Source organism: Mastigoproctus giganteus, chromosome 6 (assembly GCF_048544385.1).
Source record: "Mastigoproctus giganteus isolate SK-2022 chromosome 6, ASM4854438v1, whole genome shotgun sequence".
NCBI classification, from domain to species: Eukaryota; Metazoa; Arthropoda; class Arachnida; order Uropygi; family Thelyphonidae; genus Mastigoproctus; species Mastigoproctus giganteus.
In genome coordinates, this window is record NC_143580.1 from 213,669,711 (window position 1) to 213,691,448 (window position 21,738).

At 35.4% G+C, this 21,738-nt stretch overlaps 1 protein-coding gene across 8 annotated transcripts in view; it reads left to right on the forward strand.

Annotated features, from left to right (window-relative positions):
- Nucleotides 1-21,738, forward strand: part of Ufd4 (ubiquitin fusion-degradation 4-like) — a 729,475-nt gene that overhangs the window by 360,486 nt on the left and 347,251 nt on the right. For all 8 annotated transcript variants that reach the window (XM_090376711.1, XM_090376719.1, XM_090376714.1 and 5 more), the window contains exon 22: nucleotides 9,977-10,057. In XM_090376711.1, the coding sequence (XP_090232837.1) occupies nucleotides 9,977-10,057 (81 nt within the window). The remainder of the gene's footprint in view (nucleotides 1-9,976; nucleotides 10,058-21,738) is intronic.

Here is a 21,738-nt window from a genome sequence, read left to right on the forward strand (position 1 = left end):
AAAAAAATTACCATTTAGGGCACTGTGTATGGCAAAACACTGTTTCTGTGGAAAATGATACACTGTTGTGATACAAAACACTGTTTCTATGGAAAATGATACACTGTTGTGATACAAAACACTGTTTCTATGGAAAATGATACACTGTTGTGATACAAAACACTGTTGCTATGGAAAATAGTCTTGTTTATTTGATAACAAGACTATTGTCTCTAATAATGTTTTTTGATCTTATTATGCAGTATACAGATAGATTTAAGAATAAAATTTTTAGAAGTTTTCCCCATTATCTAATTTAATAGAATCTATTAAATCCTATTTTTTGCCTTTTATTTTAATTTTTTACTTTTTTTTTTTATCTATATTTTGCTCTTTTTCCTCCCCAAAAACCTGACTGAAGTAAAGACAATCAATACCCACTGCTACTATGGTTTTTTGTGCACTTGCCTGAAGGTTAAACCAGTAAAAGCAGTATGTAAGTGATGCAGTCTGCATTTGAGAAGAAAAGTAACAAAAACAAACACATACAGGGTGTATCGACTTGGTGCATTATGCCTTAGGTGCCAGTGTACCATAAAACGACCAAAGACATACAGGGTGTCTATAAATTATTCACCTGATTATGGGCGTCTCCGTAGCCAGGTGGGAAGGAGCAGCAGTGCATATCACACGCTTCTTGATTAGACCGGGGTTCGAGCCCGTCACCACCAAATATGGAGGATGCGGGAAGGTCAGGGAATGACCACCGCATATTCCGGAGCAATATGGCCTTAGTTGCTAATGCTCCTAAAAAACCAAACAACAACAACAACAACAACAACAACACCTGATTATGAAGCTCGATTAAAAATTTATTGTAATAGGTATTGTAAAAAATATGCTGCACTTAATAAAGCAATTCAAAGAATTTCTTATCACACAACTGCACTTTAGTAAACTTCCACATGGGCACCTTTGGTAGCACATAGAATTGTCAAGATGGTAGCTGATTTCATTGCAATTGTTTTAAAGCTTAACTTTCGAAATCAAAGTCACTACTTGTTCAATCTGGTCTTTTCATTCTGTGACGTTGGTAACTTTTTTTCATACATCTTGTCCTTCACATAGAAATCCAATGTGTGATGTCCGGGGAACAAGGAGCCCAGAGAATGCAACCATCCCGCCTGATCTGTCAGTTAGCGGGTTGGTGCACATGCAAGCCTCAGTGTGGTGGTGCCCCATCTTGCTGATAGAACTGCGACTGCATATCTTCCAGCTGAGTTGCAGCATATAATTTGAGCATATCTAGGTAATTTGCAAGTTTACAGCATTTTTGTGGAAGAAAAATGGCCTGATCACCTGGCTGAAGGACAGTGTGGACCAGAAGTTTACCTTGGGGCCTATCATGCTTGTGTTCATGACCCTGTGGGGAATCTTCAGATCCACATATGCAACAACCGTATCTGTTAACATTTACTAGACCGGTGAAATGTCACTTAATCACTGAAAACGACATTTTCTGGAAAGTGCTAATTTTCATCTATACCAGTGGTGTCCGACCTGCAGCCCGTGAATAAATTTTATATGGCCCGTGCAGAAAGTGAACTAAAACGGCATTTTAGAGTCACACCACTGTGTGTACATGCATGTGTCGAGCTCAACATGTTTTAAACATGTACATGTAGTCCAGTGCAGTCGTATGTTTGCTAAATATAGTTATGTACGTATCAATTTTTTCACATTGTGAAATTCTTCTATTTTGATATAACTTTCATTGTATTGAACTATTGTTAATTTGGATTGAATTAAAAAATCATCCTTAAAAATGTTCTGAAAGAGGAAAGTCTATTTGGAGTGTCGTTTTTAAACAAAGGTGGACTAAAGCCTATTTCTTTGTTGAGTACAGCAAAAAAGCAGTGTGTTTGGTGTGAAAAGAGACTATCATTCACCTTAATATTGAAAAGCAGTGATTCTTTTCAGGTTGTAAATTTCCTGAAGTGAGCATTTAAAAGCAAAAAGTAAGTCATATTTTTTATAATTTTAATAAAATAATGAAAAGAAATTGCTGACATAGATTTGTTGCACATAAAAGTGTTGGGAATTTGCATTTTTATATATAGCCTGAAAATAAAAAAAAAAAAAAAAACACGGTAACGTGAAAATAGAAATTTCCTTTTACGTGTAACAAGATATGGAAAATGTAACGCACTAATTTTTCTTGAATCACTCAGTGTGGTCCACAAAACAAGTTTAACTTTGAATATGGCTCCTGTAAGGGTAAAGGTTGGGCACCACTGATCTATACAGCTGAGAATGTGAAAAGCAAATTCCTCTCATTGTGGCTTGTCATGAGGCTTAATTTCCTGTACACTTTGTAAGCATAAAGTTTCAATCTCGAGAACTGCCCGGTGTAGTGTTGCTCTTGGCATTTGCAGCTACAGACTTGCCCAGTTGGATAGGTTAATTGGTTAATTGCAACTGACTTTAATCCCATGGAGAGCGAAGGAGCATATGTAAAGAACTTAGAAAAACTGTTTTTATTTCTTTTGTAAATTTAACAGCTCATCCTTCACAGTGATGTTTTTCAGAGTGCACTTATGTTGTAGCTACCATAAACTGGTTTTGTTTACACAAAAGTAAATTCTAAGGCAGTGCCATCCTTCAGGAAGCAGGGAATTGAGTGACCAGAGGCAATAATCAAACAGCTCTGCCAAGATTTGTATTAAACATACAAAATAACAATGTTTATTTCTCACATGGTGAAAACAAACTTTGAAATACATATTAACCGAATTTTGTAATAATTCGGTTAATTATTACAAAATTTTAATTATATATTAACAAAGAAATGTCTATCCTTTTGCAATGGAATGGTATGTGCTTCATATAAATGAGTACTTTGTATAAACAGTTTGTATTAATGAGATTTTACTGTATATGTTATTTACAGTAATAGCTTTTGATACTGTTAATTTTTAGACTACTCAAAACCAGTAAATTTTGTGTAAATCTATCATGCTCCTGAGTATAGTTGTTGTGGTTTTTTTTTTTTTTTTTTTTTTTTTGTGGATGTCCAATTTTACTTTGCAATCGCAAGTTTTTTTTGATAGCTCTTCACTGCCTTCGCATTTTAGAACTAGTCAACTTGCTTGTTCTCTGAGGCCTTTAAAAGAAGAAAATAAAAAAAAAGGACGGGGGAGAGTTGAAACTACTCACACAGTAAACTAGATTCAATCATGCAGAGAAAAAATGCATATAACCAATTGATTAAACCATAACCAACTGAAACAAAATTGATAAGTCATGCTCCACAAAAGCAACTTCCACTCAGGAAATGACAGTTTACTGAAGAAAGGTTTTATAAACAACACTTCAGTAAAATTCAGTTAATTAGACCACTGAGTGGGTGCTTTCTTTCCCATATGGATGTAAAGTGTATATTTTTGTAATATGCAAGAAATGGTGCATGTGATCATAGTGTTTTACAGTCATGGAAACAGGAAACATAATCAGCTACCGAAGATTAATACAAAGGTATAAATTCCTCACGGGCACAGAAAATAACATCTGGTACAATAAACAGACACTTTCAAAGTTTCTCCTTGTCATTAAATGGAAATGCCTTGCAGCATTTCCCCTTTGGCTGGCAGTTCAGCCAGTGTCTTGCTAATTACTGTATTGGTTAAACGTTAATTTTTAATAGCAAAATCATGTAACACCTTTGAAGTCATGGACTGTGAATTGCAGTTGATTGGACATCGAAGAGTATTAAAAAGTTTCTTTTGACTAGGCTTCTAAGGCAACCAAGCACCTGATAATGGGTAACTACTCCCAAGGTGTTTGGGAAACAGAGTGCAACTCTGGGGAAGGGTATCAAAGTATACAGGGCATTATAGTGAACAAGAACTGAGTGAACTGTGCTATAATGGGGAACAGTGGTTCATTCGTACCATATATTTAATTCAAAATTTCAGCCTTGCATTCTGTAGAATGGAAAATACTAGGAAATATATGAGGGTAAATCAAAAAATGAAGTTAATTTTCTTGTGGAACTAACATTCTGTATCAGAATATGCACCAAAACTGCACCACTGGTGAGCAGTGTACTGTGATCAAATTTTTGTGGTGAAAACAGGTCAAACCTTCCCACATTCATAGAAGAATGTTAGAACAGTATGGAGAAAAGTGTATTAGTGGAAGAATGGTGTACAATTGGATGGAAAGGTTTAGAAGTGAAGAACAAATGTGGTTTGTGAAGGCCATTCAGTCTGTTGAACACACAGCAGTGGTAAACAGAACAAGTTAATGTACTTATTCAAGAAAACAGATGGATTGCTGTTTCTGCTGGTGCTGGAAAGTCATCCATTAGCTACAGGTCTGCATATTTGATCATACACAGCATTAAACTATTGAAAACTTTGTGCAAGATGGGTCCCGAAACTTCTCACAAATGAACATAAAAGAAGCAGTGCACAAGCAGCTTCACAAATGGCTGAAAACATTTTTCTTAGATAATATTAAGAAGCTTGCAGACTGATATAAGATGTTTGGAGAAACATGGAAAAGATGCTTCTTCAGACATCTCTTATATACCAAACTTTTTGCATATTTTCTTGATTTAATAACAAAATAAATTGCTTTTACTTTTTGATTTACCCTTGTATAATGATGTCATGAGTTTGACCTCTCATTGCCTTTCATAAATTTCAACATAATAATATGTAGTTTCATAATCAAAATCGCATAACAGAACAGTATAATAGGTCTAATTATTGTCTGCAGTTGAACTTAACTTGGATACCACTAAAAATAAACTATCAACCAAGTCCATGCATGATTATGGATCTGCAAAGGCTGCTGTTAAACTCTCCAGTTGCAGCTGCTATAGTTTATGGTTTAAGCATTTTTAGCCAGGAATATTTTTGTGATGTTTAGTAGAATGTATATGAAAATTAGTGATCACCTGTAAAACTACTGAGTAATGAGATGGTGTAGTAACACAGGTCTAAAATAGATAATTATATCCTTTAGTAGTTTGTATATGCTGTGTTCAAGAATACCTGTTATTCTTCATCACAAACAAATATTTTGCAAAATTTTATTTTATTTTTTTTTCATGTTTTTGAATAAAATACACAAATTATATGGCATAGCTTATATCATGCTGTTGGTTGACCACTGGTTTCTGATATTGTTATATGTGTTCCCGAAAAGATAACCTTCCAGGAGTTGTTAATGGAATGGACAGGTTATATGGGATGTGTGTGTGTGCACTTGTTTACTTTTGACTGATGCTGTATGGGTTTTCTTTGTTGCATCATTTGTCACTATTACTACTAAATCATACTTGTAAAGTGGCTTAATTATATAAACGAATAGTAGACACTGCTAGAAACACTACTTGTACTATGTTTTAGTTTACAAAACAGTCCAATTTAAATCCTGTTTCTGTCTGTGTTTGTAAGTTTTATAGTGCAATGTTATTATTACTGCAAATATGCAAGGAGGCAATCTCATTGAAAAATCAACAAAAAAAAAAAAAAAGGAAAAAGAAAAAAAAAAAGCTACCTATCTCATTTGTCCATATCCTCTTAATATGTCTGTCTAATTTTTCCTTTCAAACTATCCAGTTCCACAACAGACAGGAGCTTATTCCAACAACAAGTTCCACTCTGGCTGAAAGAGGATAGCTGCTTTTCTGCATCTATCTTCTTTCAGTTTAAATTTGTGTCCTTTTGTGTGTGTGTGTTTGTTGTCTGAGAAAGGGTTAAAATACCATCTTCATTGAGTTTATCTAATCTGTTTAATGTCTCAAACACTAGTTTCCAAGTGCTGCAATTTGCAAAGTTTTTTGTGGTAAGGATATCCCTTTGCATTCTTGACTAATCTGGTTGCTATTCTCCACTCTCAACACTTCCAAGAGATCCACATCTTTTTTAAAATGAGTCTTTGTGACTTATATCTAGTACTCAAGGTGTGGTCTAGCCATTGCCTTGTATAATAGGATAGTCACCTCTTTGTCCCTGCTGGATAAGTTCCTGTATATCATTGACAGAACCCAATAAGCTGTTCTGGCAGCTTGTCTGTGCTGCTCAGAGAACTTCATGTCAGACTGTACAATTTCTAGGTCTCTTTCCTTCTCATATGCAGTACTTTGGAATTTACCAGTGTTAAACCTTGATTGCCATTTCTCAGCCAATCTGCCTAAGTTTTCTACATCTTGCTGCAGTAGTTTGCCTTGATTTCCATATTAATCACCCTGCCAACCTTTTTATCATCAGCAGTCTTTGACAAAAAGCTTGATATGCCTTTATCAGTATCATTAATAAATATTATTAATTAGTAATTAATCCAAAACTCTAAACCCTAAAGGACTCTACTAATAACATTAGTCCAAGAAAAGCAGTGTCCATTTATGATCAAACTGTCTTCTGCTACTCAACTATCTCTTTATCCATAGCAGTAGCTTGCCCCTAATGTCACACTGCTCCAATTTCTATAGCAGTATTTTGTGTGGAACAGTGTCAAAATTATTATTTGCATCAAGTGCCTTTGTTACTGTATCATAGTAGCCAAACAGATTGGTCAGCTGGAATTTTCCCTGAACAAACTCATGCTGTTATTTCCATATAATTCCATTCCTGTTAAGATGATCCTGCAAGAAATTTTAACTACTTGCACTTGTATTCTTTCTATTTTAGTAGTCATGTGGGCCTGAACAATTGTCAACTCAGATGTATTCCCTACTGTATCATCACTAAAACAATACCCGCACATTTGACAACTTGCCTACAGTGGCCTTAAATTATTAACTTTTACATATTACTTAAGGTTTACAGTTTTAAAAACTTGTAATATTTTGTTATTTGATTTGAACTTTTTGTATAAGGTTTTGTTTTGATTATAAATATTTTCATAAAATTCTCTTGCTTTTCCATCATATTTGTGCTGTCTCGATTAGCATTTGTTGTTGAATTGCAAAATAAAGAAGTTTGCTTTCTTATGAATTATAACTTGAAAATATTTACACATTATTATATTCCGTAATTCAGACTTTTTGCAAATTTTCTCCTCCAAACCCAATCCAAATTCATTTGAATTGCTGAGCCATTTCTGTAGAATTTCATCATTATGTTTTGAATGTAATGCATATAATGAATCATTGGTATAGGCAAGAAAAGTATGTGACCTGCAGTTGTCCTGGAATCAATCTAATTGTCTGTTAAATCAACCGTAGTTCCTTAATGCATAGAGGGTGTAAGTAAAATAATCTGTTGTTAATGAATGCCAGATGCCATGTTAAGCTTACTGCCAACATAAGAATTTTCATTCTGCATGAGATTACTAATCATAATTTCATTAGTGAAATTCATTTCAAGCATTCTTTACTGAATTCTCATATACAACTATTATTCCTAAACAGCATTCTTACTGATAGCCAGTTTTAATCTTTTTTTTTTTTTTTTTTTTATCATAGACCTAAATTTAATGTGCACAGTGCCTTTGTATAATTTCCACCAGGACTTCAAACTTTATTCTACACTCCACTCTAAAATCTCGTCCCTTATCTAAACCTTGGTTTTCCAATAAATATGCTAAGGCTGTTAAAGAGAAGAATGTTGCATATCGTAATTGGCTTGTTTCCAATTCTTCAGTTTCATTTTCTGCCTACACCAAGGCGCCTCCGTAGCCAGGTGGGCAGGAGCAGCAGTGCATAGCACACGCTTCTTGATTAGACCGGGGTTCAAGCCCGTGACCATCATATACGGAGGATGCAGAAAGGTCAGGGAATGACCACCGCATATCCCCGGAGCAATATGGCCTTAGTTGCTAATGCTCCTGAAAACCAAATAACAAACAACAAGCCTACACCAAAGCTCGCAACAATTGTAAGGCAGTCATTAATCAGTCTAAACTAGAGTTTGAACAGGCTAACAGTAGAAAACTTGCTTCTTGCCCTAATGGTAGCCGAGCATTCTGGTCCCTTGCCAAAGCTATTGGCCGCAAACTTTGCCCATCTCTGCTCCCACCTCTGTCAAAACCAGATGGTTCTGTTGCCACTTCAGCCAAGGATAAAGCTGACCTGCTAGCATCCCATTTCTCTTCCAACTCATGTATTAATGATCTTGGTAAAACACCTCCCACCATTCCCAACACGCTCCATTCAATGCCTCCTGTGGTCTTTTGTCAAAAGGATGTCAGAAGGATTTTGGTGAATCTTGATGCTAAGAAAGATCCAGGTCCGATGGTATTTCTCCACTTGTTCTCAAAATGATGGTCCTGATGGTATTTCTCCACTTGTTCTCTCCTGTACTTTCCCACCTTTTTTCACTTTCTTATTCCAAAGGTGTTTTTCCTTCTGCTTGGAAATTTGCTCATATCCAGCCAGTTCCTAAAAATGGTGGCAAGTCCCTTCCATCCAATTATCATCCTATTGCAATTACTTCTACTCTTTCTAAAGTAATGGAGAAATCAATTAACCGCCAACTCTTAAACTACCTAGAATCTTTCCATCTGATCAACGATCGCCAGTATGGATTCCGCCAGTGTCGATCCAGTGGTCATATTCTGGCTTATGTTACCCATTTAAGGACAAATTCAATGGAAAAGTTCAGTGAAACACAAGCAGTTGCTTTCGATCATGTTTGGCATAAAGGTCTTCTAAACAAGCTTCCATCTTACAGTTTGCCAACTGTTTTTTGCAATTGGTTATCCAGTTTTTTCTCTGATTGCTCACTGAGGGTGATGGTACATGGCTTCTAACTCTGTCTTCTAACTTCTCCACTAATGCTGGTGTCCCCCAAGATTCAGTTCTCTCCCACACTCTTTTCCTCTTGTATATTAATAACCTTTTCCCATTGACTGGAAATCCTATCCATAGTTTTGTCGATAATAGCACATTGCATTCCACTTTCCATTTTGAAAAACCTTGCCCTGCTCAATCAGCTTCAACTTCTTGAATATCCGCTACCAATTCCTTAAATGCCGGTTTCCAGTGGGGCAAAGACAACTAGTTGATTTCAATTCTTTTATAACTCAGTCTTGTCTTATATCTCACAAAAAGAATTCTTCTGCTCCTATGCTTATCTTTGGTGACACTCCGATTTCTAGACAAAATGATATATCTCTTTTGGCGATTACTCTGACTTCTAATCTCTCTTGGCACAAGCACATTACAAATATTGCTTCCTCTGCATCTAAAAAACTTGGTTTTCTCTTTCGCTCTCGGCGTTACACTGTACAAATCGCAAATCCGCCCTACCATGGAATATCTGGGGCGGTGTCCCCAAAACCTCTCTCAGGCTTCTAGTTCCATTCAGAAGAGGGCAGTTAGGTTAATTAATGATTCCTCTCTGACAGTCTCTCCACTCTGTCTCATAGATGTACTGTTTCTGCTGCATGCTTTTTCTACAGATACTTCCATGGGCACTGTTCTTCTGAATTGACTTCTGTAATTCCTGCTCTCTCCTTCAAAACAGTCTGAAACACTCTTCAAAACGCGTGCCGCCACCAGCCTACATCCATTTACTGTCCGACTTCAAACTCACAGAACCAACTTTTCATCTTCCTCGTTTATTCATTTAATTGCTGTTTTCTGGAACAACCTTCCTTCGTACGAATTTCCTAAAAATTACAGTCTACAGAAGGTCAAGTCTAATGTTAACAAATATCTTCTTTCTTCTTCTCAATCTCCAACCCAAGCACGGTAGTAAGTACTATAGGTTCTAATACCTCTTGTGTTTGATGTTTTCATAAAAAAAAAAACTTATTAATTTGCCCCTAATTAAAGACATATCCATAGACTAGCAGTCCATGGATATGTCTTTAATTCAGATATTCTCAAAAGATGTATACATGTACAGTAATTTCTTTGATGTTTATTATAGTTATAGAAAAATTATAGAAATTAAGTTTTTTTAATGCATATTAAAAAAAGTCCTTTCCTTCAGTTTTTTCAATTTATTTAAAATATTAATTCCCTTATTCTTTGTCATAGACGAGCATGGTTTGCTATAGACCTTGGTTTATGGGTGATTCCTAATTGTTATACCTTACGTCATGCAAGAGGATATGGCAGGTAAAGACTGGAACTTTATTGCATTATAAAATTTGAATCATTTTAGGTATTGCTGAATTTATATAAAAATGCTCTTGAGTATTAAGTTATAATTGGATGCAAGTTCTGAATTGCTTTAAGATTTCAGTCCATTCATTTCAGTGATTGCAAGTCACTTCTGACATTTGTATTTAATTAGTTTCGGGTTCTTCATTTTACTTTCATAAAATGTCAGTAAAGTGAAAGATTTGGGCATCTGATTATATGAATGTTTTGTGTAAATAAACTTTTTCTGTAGCTTTTAACATTGTATTTTTAAAACAACTTGTGAAAGATTTTAGTGGTATTACACTAAAATATAAATAAGAGACAAATGGTGATTAATACAAGAAATATAAATGTTCATTTGCACGTTACAATATATTATAGCGTACAAATGAACTTGTAAGGTGACAGAATAATGTATATCATGAAGAACAGTTGAACATTTTTGTCAAGATCAGTGATATCAATCTTAATTACACTTGGGACTGAAGGTTGAAAAGATGGAATATAAGATGGATACTTTTGATATTAAATTTAAATTTTCACAGATTGTAATTTTCAGGAAATAGATATTAAGAAAAGTTCATCCAAATAACAGAAGTAGAGGAACAAAGAGAGAAATGTTATTTTGATAGGTTATGAGTTGAACTATGAATGAAGATTGACTAATGCATGAGTTACTGGCTTGAAAGAGAGATGAAATTACATGTTATTGCAGAAGAATAATGAAATGAACATTTGTGTGGTAGAAAGTGTAGAGTATCTGCAATAGCCAAGTCAGTAATTAATGTGATCACCCTCTTTTGGATAGAGTCCAGGAATCTGGGATGTTTTAGGGGTGCCAGCCTAGACACAGAACAATATTCCATGGGAAAGAAAATTTGCAATTTGAACAGAGTCAGTAGCTGTTTAGAAGAAAAGTAATGCTGAGAGTGAAAGGGGGAGAGGAAGAAAACCTAGTGCACGTGTGTGTTTTTGGTTTCCCCCCTGATGAAGAGGAATTAGTATTTGTGATATGCTTATGCCAAGAAAGGTTAGGTTTTCAGTGACCAATAAAGATGTGTGAAAGGTGAGCACTCTTTTTTGTGAGAAATAAGACAAGCTTGGGTTGTAGAAGGATGATTGAAGTGTTTCCCCCCCCCATTGGATAATTGCCTGGAGAGAAATCAGCATTCAGCCATTTTCACAAATGAGCAAACATGTTTTTTTCATGTGAGGAACTGAAGGAGTATGCATGCTTATATATGTTTTGCAGTATTGACAAATTATGTCTGTATGTACAAGTTCTCTTGAAACTATAAAAACATGCTCCCATCAAATTTTCCATTAATTATGTTTAATAAGAAAACAGTTATGATAGTTTTGAAAGTCAGTGTTGAACAACTTATCCTTTCAACAAGATTCAATGAGAAATTGAATATTCAAGTTGATGTGAATTTAAACAAAGAGAAATTGAAGATTCAAGATGATGATGTGAATTTACATAACCAGAAATTGAAGATTCTCTGGAATTCGGAACAAGAAGTTGGTGGAACTCAATGAAATAATACATATACAGGAAACGCTCGGTTTATGAACATTTGATTTACAACATTCGCTATAACGAACATCACAATTCATTCAAAATTTCTTAAAGTCGCCAATAGATAGATAGAATTCCTTATGAAACAAAATGCCAAATGTATAGTGAACATAATTGTAAGATTTAAATAAATAAACTTTTAAAAAATGTATTTATTACAATAATCATCGGAAAATTATTATATGATAATTATACTGAAATGTTCTTGGTTAATAAACCTAAGGCATGCAACATTTACAATGCATCGCAAAACATTGCTGGTGCCTGGGGGGGGGGGGATGTGAAGGAAACAAACTTAAGTGGTGTGTGGAAAAACTTGTGTTCACAATTTGTGAATAATTTAAGTGATTTTGAGGAGCCAGTAGAACCCGTGCCTGAAGAAATTGTTGAACTGGGCAATAAAATGGACCTCAACCTTGATGTGACTTATGTGAGAGAGCTTTTGGATTTACATTTTGAGGAATTAACAATCATTGAAATAATTGAAAAAGAGACTCATCTAAATTCTGAAGTAACAGAAGAACCTGATATTCCACAGAACATTTACAAGGCAGAAAATGGCTGCAGCTTTCAAATCAATTTCTAAAGGGGTTGGCAATCTTTGAAGAAGAAGAAGAAGACACAAATATAGAAAGAATTGCAAAAGTGAAAAGATGCATTTATGACTGTCTAGCATACTACAGTCAGATTTTTGAAGAAAAAAAGAAACTAACTGTGCAATCTTCTATAAAAATATATTTTAAAAAAGTGGAAAACCCAGCTGTTTCTTCATTATCAGATGCCCTTCCATTTACCTCATCTGCACCTATTGTCACTTATGCGGATAATATTGAACTCTGATGAAGATGTTGATGAATAAAAATTGAATACATATATATGTACAGTACATATGTTAGTACTCATTTTCTTTATTTCTATTTTGTAATTCTTTGTTTTTAATTAAAATTAACAAGTACAATATCTTGTTTTTTTTTTTTTTTTTTTTTTTATTATTTTCTTGTTTTATTTTATGTTACGTAAACCATAATGCATACATACATTATAATAAAATGTATTGTATAAACCAGGAATGGGCAACTTAATTTGTGATGTGATCTACTTTTTTTCTTCAAAATGTACTGTGATCTACCCACTCAAGAATTTCATTGCACATGGTTAATAAAAGTTAATCAGAACATTGAAAAATGCTGTTTATAAATTTTAAAATTAAATAAATTCAAAATTCTTATTTTAAATTCATACGAATTTAAATTTTTAATTATGTGAAAGTTTGTGTGTTCATGTCATCTGCCAAGCTTTTCAAAATTGGGAATATACTGTGATAAGGCCAACTGTAAAGAAACTTCTGTATACAAGTCTGTAAGAGCAGAGTGATTCTTCGTCTTTGTTTGTTTCAAATACAGAAAGGCTGATTCACATAAATATGTGGAGCCAAAACAGGAATTTAAAAGTTCACTGCATTTTTTTTTTTTTTTTTTTTTTACATTTGGGTACTTTTCTCGGCAAACATATTTTTCCAAAAGTCTTTTTCTGATGATCTGGCTTTTAGGAAAATATCGCTTCGAAATGTAATTTTTTTTTTTTTTTTTTTGAAATACGTATGAAGGAAGGTTGTTCCAGAAAACGGCAGTTGAATGAATAAATGAGGAAGATGAAAAGTTGGTTCTGTGAGTTTGAAGTTGGACAGTAAATGGATGTTGGCTGGTGGTGGCACATGTTCGGACTGTTTTGAAAGAGAGAGCGGGAATTATAGAAGCCAATTCAGAAGAACAGTGCCTATGTAAGTGTCTGTAGAAGAGGCATGCAGCAGAAACAGTACGTCTATGAGAAAGCGAGTGGAGAGACTCTGTTAGAGATGAATCGTTAATTAACCTAACTGCCCTCTTCGGAATGGAATCGAGAAGCCTGAGATAGGTTTTGGGGGCACCACCCCAGATGTGGGAACAATATTCCATGGCAGGGCAGATTTGTGATTTATACAGAGTGAGCAGCTGTTTGGAAGAAAAGTAATGCTGAGAGCGAAAGAGAAAACCAAGTTTTTTAGATGCAGAGGAAGCAATATTTTTAATCTGCTTGTGCCAAGAGAGATTAGAAGTCAGGGTAATCCCCAAAAGAGATATATCATTTTGCCTAGAAATCGGAGTGTCACTAAAGATAAGCATAGGAGCAGAAGAATCCTTTTTGCGAGATATAAGACAAGACTGAGTTTTAGAATGGTTGAAATCAACTAAATTGTCTTTGCCCCACTGGAGACTTACCTGAAGATCGGCATTTAAGGAATTGGCAGCAGATTTTAGAGAAGTTGAAGCTGATTGAGCAGGACAAGGTTTCTCAAGTTGGAAAGCGGAATGCAATGTGCTATCATCGGCAAAACTGTGGATAGGATTTTCAGTCAATGGAAGAAGGTCATTAATATACAAGAGGAAAAGAGTGGGGGAAAGAACTGAACCTTGGGGGACACCGCCGGCATTAGTGGAGAAGTTAGAAGACAGAGAGCCATCTACCATCACCCTCAGTGAGCGATCAGAGAGAAAACTGGATAACTAATTACTAAAAACAGTTGGAAAACCATAAGATGGAAGCTTGTTTAGAAGACCTTTATGCTAAACATAATCGAAAGCCTTTGAGATGTCAAGAGCAACTACTTGTGTTTCACCGAACCTTTCCATTGAATTAGTCCATAAATGGGTAATGTAAGCCAGAATATCACCAGTGGTTCGACAATTTTGGCGATCGTTAATCAGATGGAAGGTTTCTAGGTAGTTTAAGAGTTGGCAGTTAATTGATTTCTCCATTACTTTAGAAAGAGTAGAAGTAATTGCAATGGGACGATAATTGGATGGGAGGGATTTGTCACCCTTTTTAGGAACTGGCTGGATCTGAGCAAATTTACAAGCAGAAGGAAAAACACCTTTGGAATAAGAAAGTGAGAAAAGGCGGCAAAGAATAGGATTAAGTTCAGGAGCACAGGTTTAGAGAACAAGTGGAGATATATCATCGGGACCTGGAGCTTTCTTAGCATCAAGATTCACCAAAATCCTTCTGATATCCTTTTGACGGAAAACCACAGGAGGCATTGAATGGAGCGTGTTGGGAATGGTGGGAAGTGTTTTTCCAAGATCATTAATACTTGAGCTGGAAAAAAAATGGGATGCTAGTAGGTCAGCTTTATCCTTGGCTGAAGTGACAACAGAGCCATCTGGTTTGGACAGAGGTGGGAGCAGAGATGGGCCAAAGTTGTGGCCAATAGCTTTGGCAAGAGACCAGAATGCTCGGCTACCATTAGGGCAAGAAGCAAGTTTTCTACTCTTAGCCTGTTCAAACTCTAGTTTGGACTGATTAATAACTGCTTTACAATTGTTGCGAGCTTTGGTGTATGCAGAAAATGATACTGAAGAATTAGAAACAAGCCAATTACGATATGCAACATTCTTCTCTTGAACAGCCTTAGCACATTTATTGCAAAACCAAGGTTTAGATAAAGGACAAGATTTTAAAGTAGAGTGGGGATAAAGGATTCCATTCCAACAAGAATAATTTTACTGACACGATCTGAGCAAACGTTGACATCAGAAGTTTTGAAACAGTAATCCGACCAAGGAAAAGAAGAAAAGAAGTCTCGCAGGTCATTCCATTTTACATTCTTGTAATGCCAAACAACACGAGGTTCGGAATAGCCATGAGATAAAAGTTCCATTGGAGAAGAGACAATCACCAAGTTGTGATCTGAAGTGCCTAAAGGACCTCTCACTTCAACCTTGTACTTAGAAGGGTTGTTTGTGAGAAAAAGATCAAGCGTATTGGCTGTATGATTAGGATTGTCCAGTATTCTTGTAGATAAATGAACAATCTGTGATAAGTCATTAGTAATTGCAAAAGCATCAGCATCTTGACCTGCTGGTTTGGTGTGACTAGAAAACGGAAGCCAGCTGGAGTTTTGGACATTAAAATCACCAAGGAAAATTACCTCACTGTTAGGAAAGTTGGACTGGAGAAAGTCAAGTTGCAAAGAGAGGAAGTCAAAGAGCTCCAAGTGATTAGTGGAGTTGGGAGAATAGTAAAGACAACAGATGAATTTGACACAATGAGGTAGAGAGATTTTAATCCAGAGAAGATCAAAGAGAGGAGATTCCAAATTGCCAAGTCTCTGACAGGTAATAATTTAATTTTCAAGTAATATTTTCTCCATGTGAAAAATCTCAGCTTTTTTTCCCCCTTTTTTCCCCATGCAATTTGTTTTGTATCTAAGTTGACATTAAATGGATAAGAAATATATTGAACAGTGTCTTTAATTGTTTTAAAAATCACTGAATCTGGTTTGAAAATCATCCACAACTTCCTCAATTTCAGAAACTTATTTCTCACTATTAAATTCAAAAACAGGATATTTTTGCAAATGATCTTGCATATTTGCAAAATGATTGATTTTTTTTTTTTTCTCTCTCTCTCTCTCTCTCTCTCTCTCTCTCTCTCTCTCTCTGAGATCCTTAGCCATTGCCAAAAATTTATATTTATATGCAGAAGTACTAAGAATCATGTCACCCATATTTTTATTTTTTCCTTGAAATTCAAAATTCAGATCACTTAATTTACTGGTAAAATCTGCCAAAAAAAAAGCCAGCATTTTGAAAGCTATGTCCATAACACTTTTAGTATTTAATCTTTTGCTGGCTAACACTTGTTGGTGGATGATACAGTGGTAAATCAAAAATCTGGGAATTCATCATCCTTTTGGCACAATGCGATGAGTCCATTAAGATGCTGCATCATTGCTTTAGCTCCATCTGTTTTTATTGATACGAACCTAAATAGTGGTAATTTAATTTTTTCAATAAATTTTTTGAATGCGTTAAACGCATCAAGACCTGTAGTTCTTTCTTTAAATGAAACCATACCCAATTCTTCTCTAGTGGCAGAATCATTGAAAACCATACGAATAAAAACAAGCAATTGAGCTGTATCACTGACATCTGTAGATTCATCCAGTTGTAAAAAAAGGACACAGAATTTGCAATATGAGCACACAATTATTTGTTCACATTTTTACTAATTTTTTCGATGCGTTGCATCACAGTATTTCGAGATAATTGCAGATCTTGAAGAGCACTTTTAATTTCATTTTTCTTAAAATTTTCAAAAAGAGAATCTTATTTCGAAAAATGCGTCTTTGATGAATCATGCGTTTTTGATGACTATCTGAAAATGGTTCACAATTTTTTGCAAGAAGATGTCTCACTTTAAATGATGCTACATTACTGCTTTAGATTGTAAATTTCATGAAGAAATTTTGTTGTGCAAATAATCTGTATTTAAGTTCTTTTAATTTATTTTTCTAAAGCCACTATTAGGCTGAAAATCCGATTGGTGTTTACCATGGAATGCGTTGAAGTGCTTATCTAAATTTCCCTTTTTGGGTATAGTCACGGAAGCATTGCAGATCAAACAACAACATTTTCTTTCATCATTACAAAAAAATATTCTAGTTCCCACTCTTGATGAAAATGATACGTTTTACTCTTTTTTTGTAGTATTATTTTAAATTAGGCATTAAATTAGCATAAAAGTACTGTCCAATAATTAATATTAAGTAAACTAAATAAGAATTCAACACATACTATGCTCTCCACAACATAACTGCGTGAATTTTCACTAGACAATCCTAACGGCTGTGCGGTGACAAGAGTAGTCATGTGGTTCAATGGATTTGTAATAAGTGTATGCAGTGTGGTGTAAAAATAATAATAACATTTAGATTTTGACTAATCTATTTTTATATATATTAAAATTCGCCGTGATCGACTTGTTGGCCACCCCCTTGTATAGACCATTCAATGTTTAGTACATGGTTTTAATGCTTTAAAATGGCTGCTAATGTATACGATACAACAATACTTATCGTAAAAGCTCAGTAATGCAAGATACACATAACGAACAATGTCATGGAACGGAACTCGTTCATAAACCAAGAGTTGCTTGTATAAACATAGAAGATATTACTGTAAATTAAACATTAGTTTTTATTTGTTTTTTTTATAGAAATTATTTTGTTAAATAAAAAGGATTTTATTTTTGACAATTCTGTTCTAATGCTTCGCTATAAAGTCAAAATAGGAAAAAAATAGCAATTAAAAGCATTTATGTACATAGTTTTTCAAAACTTCCAAATTCCTGAAAAAAAATTCACTCCAAGTTGTGCATATGGTACAGAAACCCATGTGCAAAGGGGGTTAAGGAACTAGTGGATATTCAAAGAATTATCTTTTCATGCAAACTGGTTTGTCAAATTGGATGGTGGAGTGCCATGTACTATCATTAGCACAACCATGGATGGGATTCTAGTATACGGGAGGAAAAGAGTGGGTGAAAGGACAGCGTATTGGGGAACTTGAGTGTTATTTGTTGAAGTTAAAAGACAGCAAGTTATCACACAGTGTAAGCAGTAATTGAAAACAACTAAGCAGTAGCAAAAAAATCGTGAACCTGAATATATTCATATTCAGGTTCATATTCATATTCAGGAACCTGAATAAGATCTCAGCTTGCTTAGAAAGCATTTATGCCAAACCTGATTAAAAAACTTAAAAATGCCTCTAGTAACCACTTTTTTCAAGTTTCTCCAACCTTTTCCGTATACTTTATTCATGAATGATTAACTGAAGTAAATATATCACCAGTGGTTTGGAATCCATATTAAAAAAAAAAAAAAAAAAACTTTATTCTATCCTTTTGTGTTTTTGCAGCCAGCAGATTTTAAACCACAGTGGATATTGCAATGATCTTATAGTAACCACATGTTTTCTGTAATTCGAGTACTCATCATCATCAGCCATTTTCAATCCACTGCAGGATAAATGAAGGCCTCTCCAGGCAACTTTCCAGTTCCTTCTGTTTTGTGCAATAGCCATCCATTTACTACCCACAAACTCATGAATTTCATCTGTCCATCTCCGTTCGTTGTCTTCCAGGTTTTCTTCTAGCTCCTCTTGGATACCATTCTGTTATTTTCTTAGTCCATCTGTCATCATATCTTCGAGCTATGTGTCCTGCCCAAGACCATTTTAGTTCTTTAGTTTTGATAACAATGTCCTTTACTTGAGTTTGCTGCCTAATCCATGTGTTTCTCGTCTTATCTAACAGTCTGATTCCCAATATAATTCGTTCCATCACTGTGTAGTTCTCAGCTTCTCTTCCATTCTTTTGGTGAGTGCCCAAGTTTCACTTCCATAAGTCATGGTGGGGAGTATACATCGGTTCATTATTTTGCGTTTCAGACAAACTGGGATATTGCTCTTCAGTATGTGACTATATTTCCTGAATGCTATCCATCCAAAATTTACTCTTCTCTTGACTTCCAGCCATTTATCATTATTACAGGTAATAACTTGTCCCAGATAAGTATATGATTCCGCCTTTTCAATTACTGCACCTTCAATCATTGTCCCTTTCTGTGGCAGGTGCCTCCGTGGGCTGGAGCAGCAGTACATAGCACGCGCTTCTTGATTAGACCGGGATTTGAGCCTGTGACTACCAAATACGGAGGGTGTGGAAAGGTCAGGGAATGACCACCGCATATCCCCGGAGCAGTATGGTCTTAGTTGCTAATGCCCTAATAACAAAAAAAAAAAAAAAATTTCTGTGGCATACTTGTTCATCATTACTTTTGTTTTAGCCATATTCATCTTTAGTCCAAAATCCTTATTAACTGTGCCTAACTGATAATAAGATTTTCCTCTAATTCTCTGGGATCATGGTTTATGACCACAATGTCATCTGTAAATGGTTTAGGTACTCTCCATTCACATTGACTCCTTTCTGCAACCAGTCTAATCTTCTGACAGCTTCGGAGATATTGTGTCTCCTTGTTAAACTCCTTTCTCAATTTTAAATATGCTACTCTCTTTGTCTAGTCTAATAAAGGAGGTACCGTTCTCATATATTTTTTTTTCAAAATCATAATATATGGGGTATCTATGCCTTGTCTTTCCAGTGCCCGAAACATTACCTTATGCTGTATGGAGTCAAATGCCAGCCATAATGGTGTTTCATATTCATTTGCTTTCTCCATTAGCTATGATATTACATGAAGGTGATCCATAGTTGAGAATCCTGTCCTAAAGCCAGCTTGCTCTATCAGTTGATTCTCATCAAGTATTCTTTCTAATCTGTTAGTAATGACCCTTGTGAATATCTTGTAGATGTGGGATAACAAGCTAATTGGTCTATGATTTCCAATTTCTGACTTATCTCCTTTCTTATGCACAAAACTATGATTGCATTATTCCATTCCTTAGGCGTCACACCTTTTCTAATGCACTTTGTGAAGAGCCTTGCCAGTTTTTGTGTTATGTCTCTTCCTCCCAATTTTAACAACTCTACAGTAACTTCATCTTCCCCTGGGGCTTTCTCATTCTTCATTTTCTAGAACGCATGTTCTACCTCATGAGGAAGAATATTGGGTATGTCGTATGTGTTACTGATTTGCGATCCATCTTCCCCACTGCTGCATCAATCCCTCGCTCCTTGTATAATCCTTTATAGTAGTCTTCTGCTATTTGAATCATGCCTTCTCTGCTATTTATAAGTACACCATCACTATTCTTCAGTTTCAGTATCATTTGTCTTTCTGTGTTACTGCTCATGGCTGCTGATTTAAGTCCTTTGTTTTCCCTTAATGCTTGTTCTACTTTTCTTGTGTTAAAACTTTCTTATGTTGTCTCTGAGTCTCTTTCTAATGGCTTTGCATAACTCAGTATACTCAATTTTCTCCTTGTCAGTGTTTATCTTGCTCTTCATTTGTCGCCTTCGGTTCATCATAACAAGTGTTTCTTGACTAATTTTTTCTTCTTTGGATTTCCTTTTCCTTGTAGGTTTCTTGGGCTTTATCACTTTCAGAAAGTTGTAATATTCCTCGTCGATATCTTGGTTCTGAGCAGTCTGCAGGAGCTCAAACTTGTTCTTAAGTTCCAGTACATACTGCTTTTTCTCCTCTTCTGTTATCTCAAAGACCTTCGTATTATTTAGTGAGTCAGTTTTTTTCCTTTCTTTTCCTACATCTATATCAAGTGTTCATCTTACTATTCTGTGATCACTTCCAACATTTACCTTATTCAGGATGGTAACATCATTCACGATAAATCTTCTGTTAGTGAGGATGAAGTCAATTTCATTAGTTGTTAATCCATTTGGACTTTTCCATGTCCACTTTCTGTTCACCCCTTTTCTTGAAAAAAAGTGTTCATTACTGACAATCCTTGAGATTCCACAAATTCCACAATTCTTTCACCTCTTTCATTTCATTCACCAATTCCAAAATTTCCTATAGTTCCCCTTTCTGTGCTGTTTTGTCTTTTTCCAACCTTAGCATTGAAGTCCCCTATAATAATAGTGTAGTGGATTTCTGCTCAACTAGAAGACTCAGTTTCGGTATACATTTCTTCAACCTCTTCATCGTCATGTACCTCTTAGAAATCTTGAGTATTGTTCTTGACGCCCTTGGTGATGTACTTTTAAATTCCAAAATGTTGTTTTTTATATCTTTATGGACCAGAAAGCCAAGTCCACCTTCGCTCCTTTCACTGGTTCAATTGGTGTACAGCAGATTTCCACTTGATAAACTTAAGTGATTCATTTCTTCTTGTTTCAGCCAAACCGATGATATTCCAATCACATTTTCTAATTTCTTTTCCAGCTCTAATATCCTGTCTTCACCAATGGGCAACCTTAGCATTGTAACAGGCCAAGTTCAGTTTCTGTGCATGACAGCTTGGTTGTACCCAGAGATTCTTAGCACCCTCTGCTTCCACTCTGATCCTCTCGCTACCATAAGAGGGGGAGCGAAAGCCGCTGGGGACTGAGGGTCATTTTTTTCATTGTGCTGTCATGTTGTGCTGGAGGGTTTGGTCTTTTCCTCTTCGGGTTGACCAGGCATCTTGAAGACAACCATTCTACACGTTCATTTCCACCTAAGTGACGTAACAGGGCTTACCATCGAGACGGTGTGCATGAGCTGATTTTAGGGAGTAAGGCCAACCGGACTTCTCCTAAATCTTCTGTAATAGAAAGATATTGGATCCAT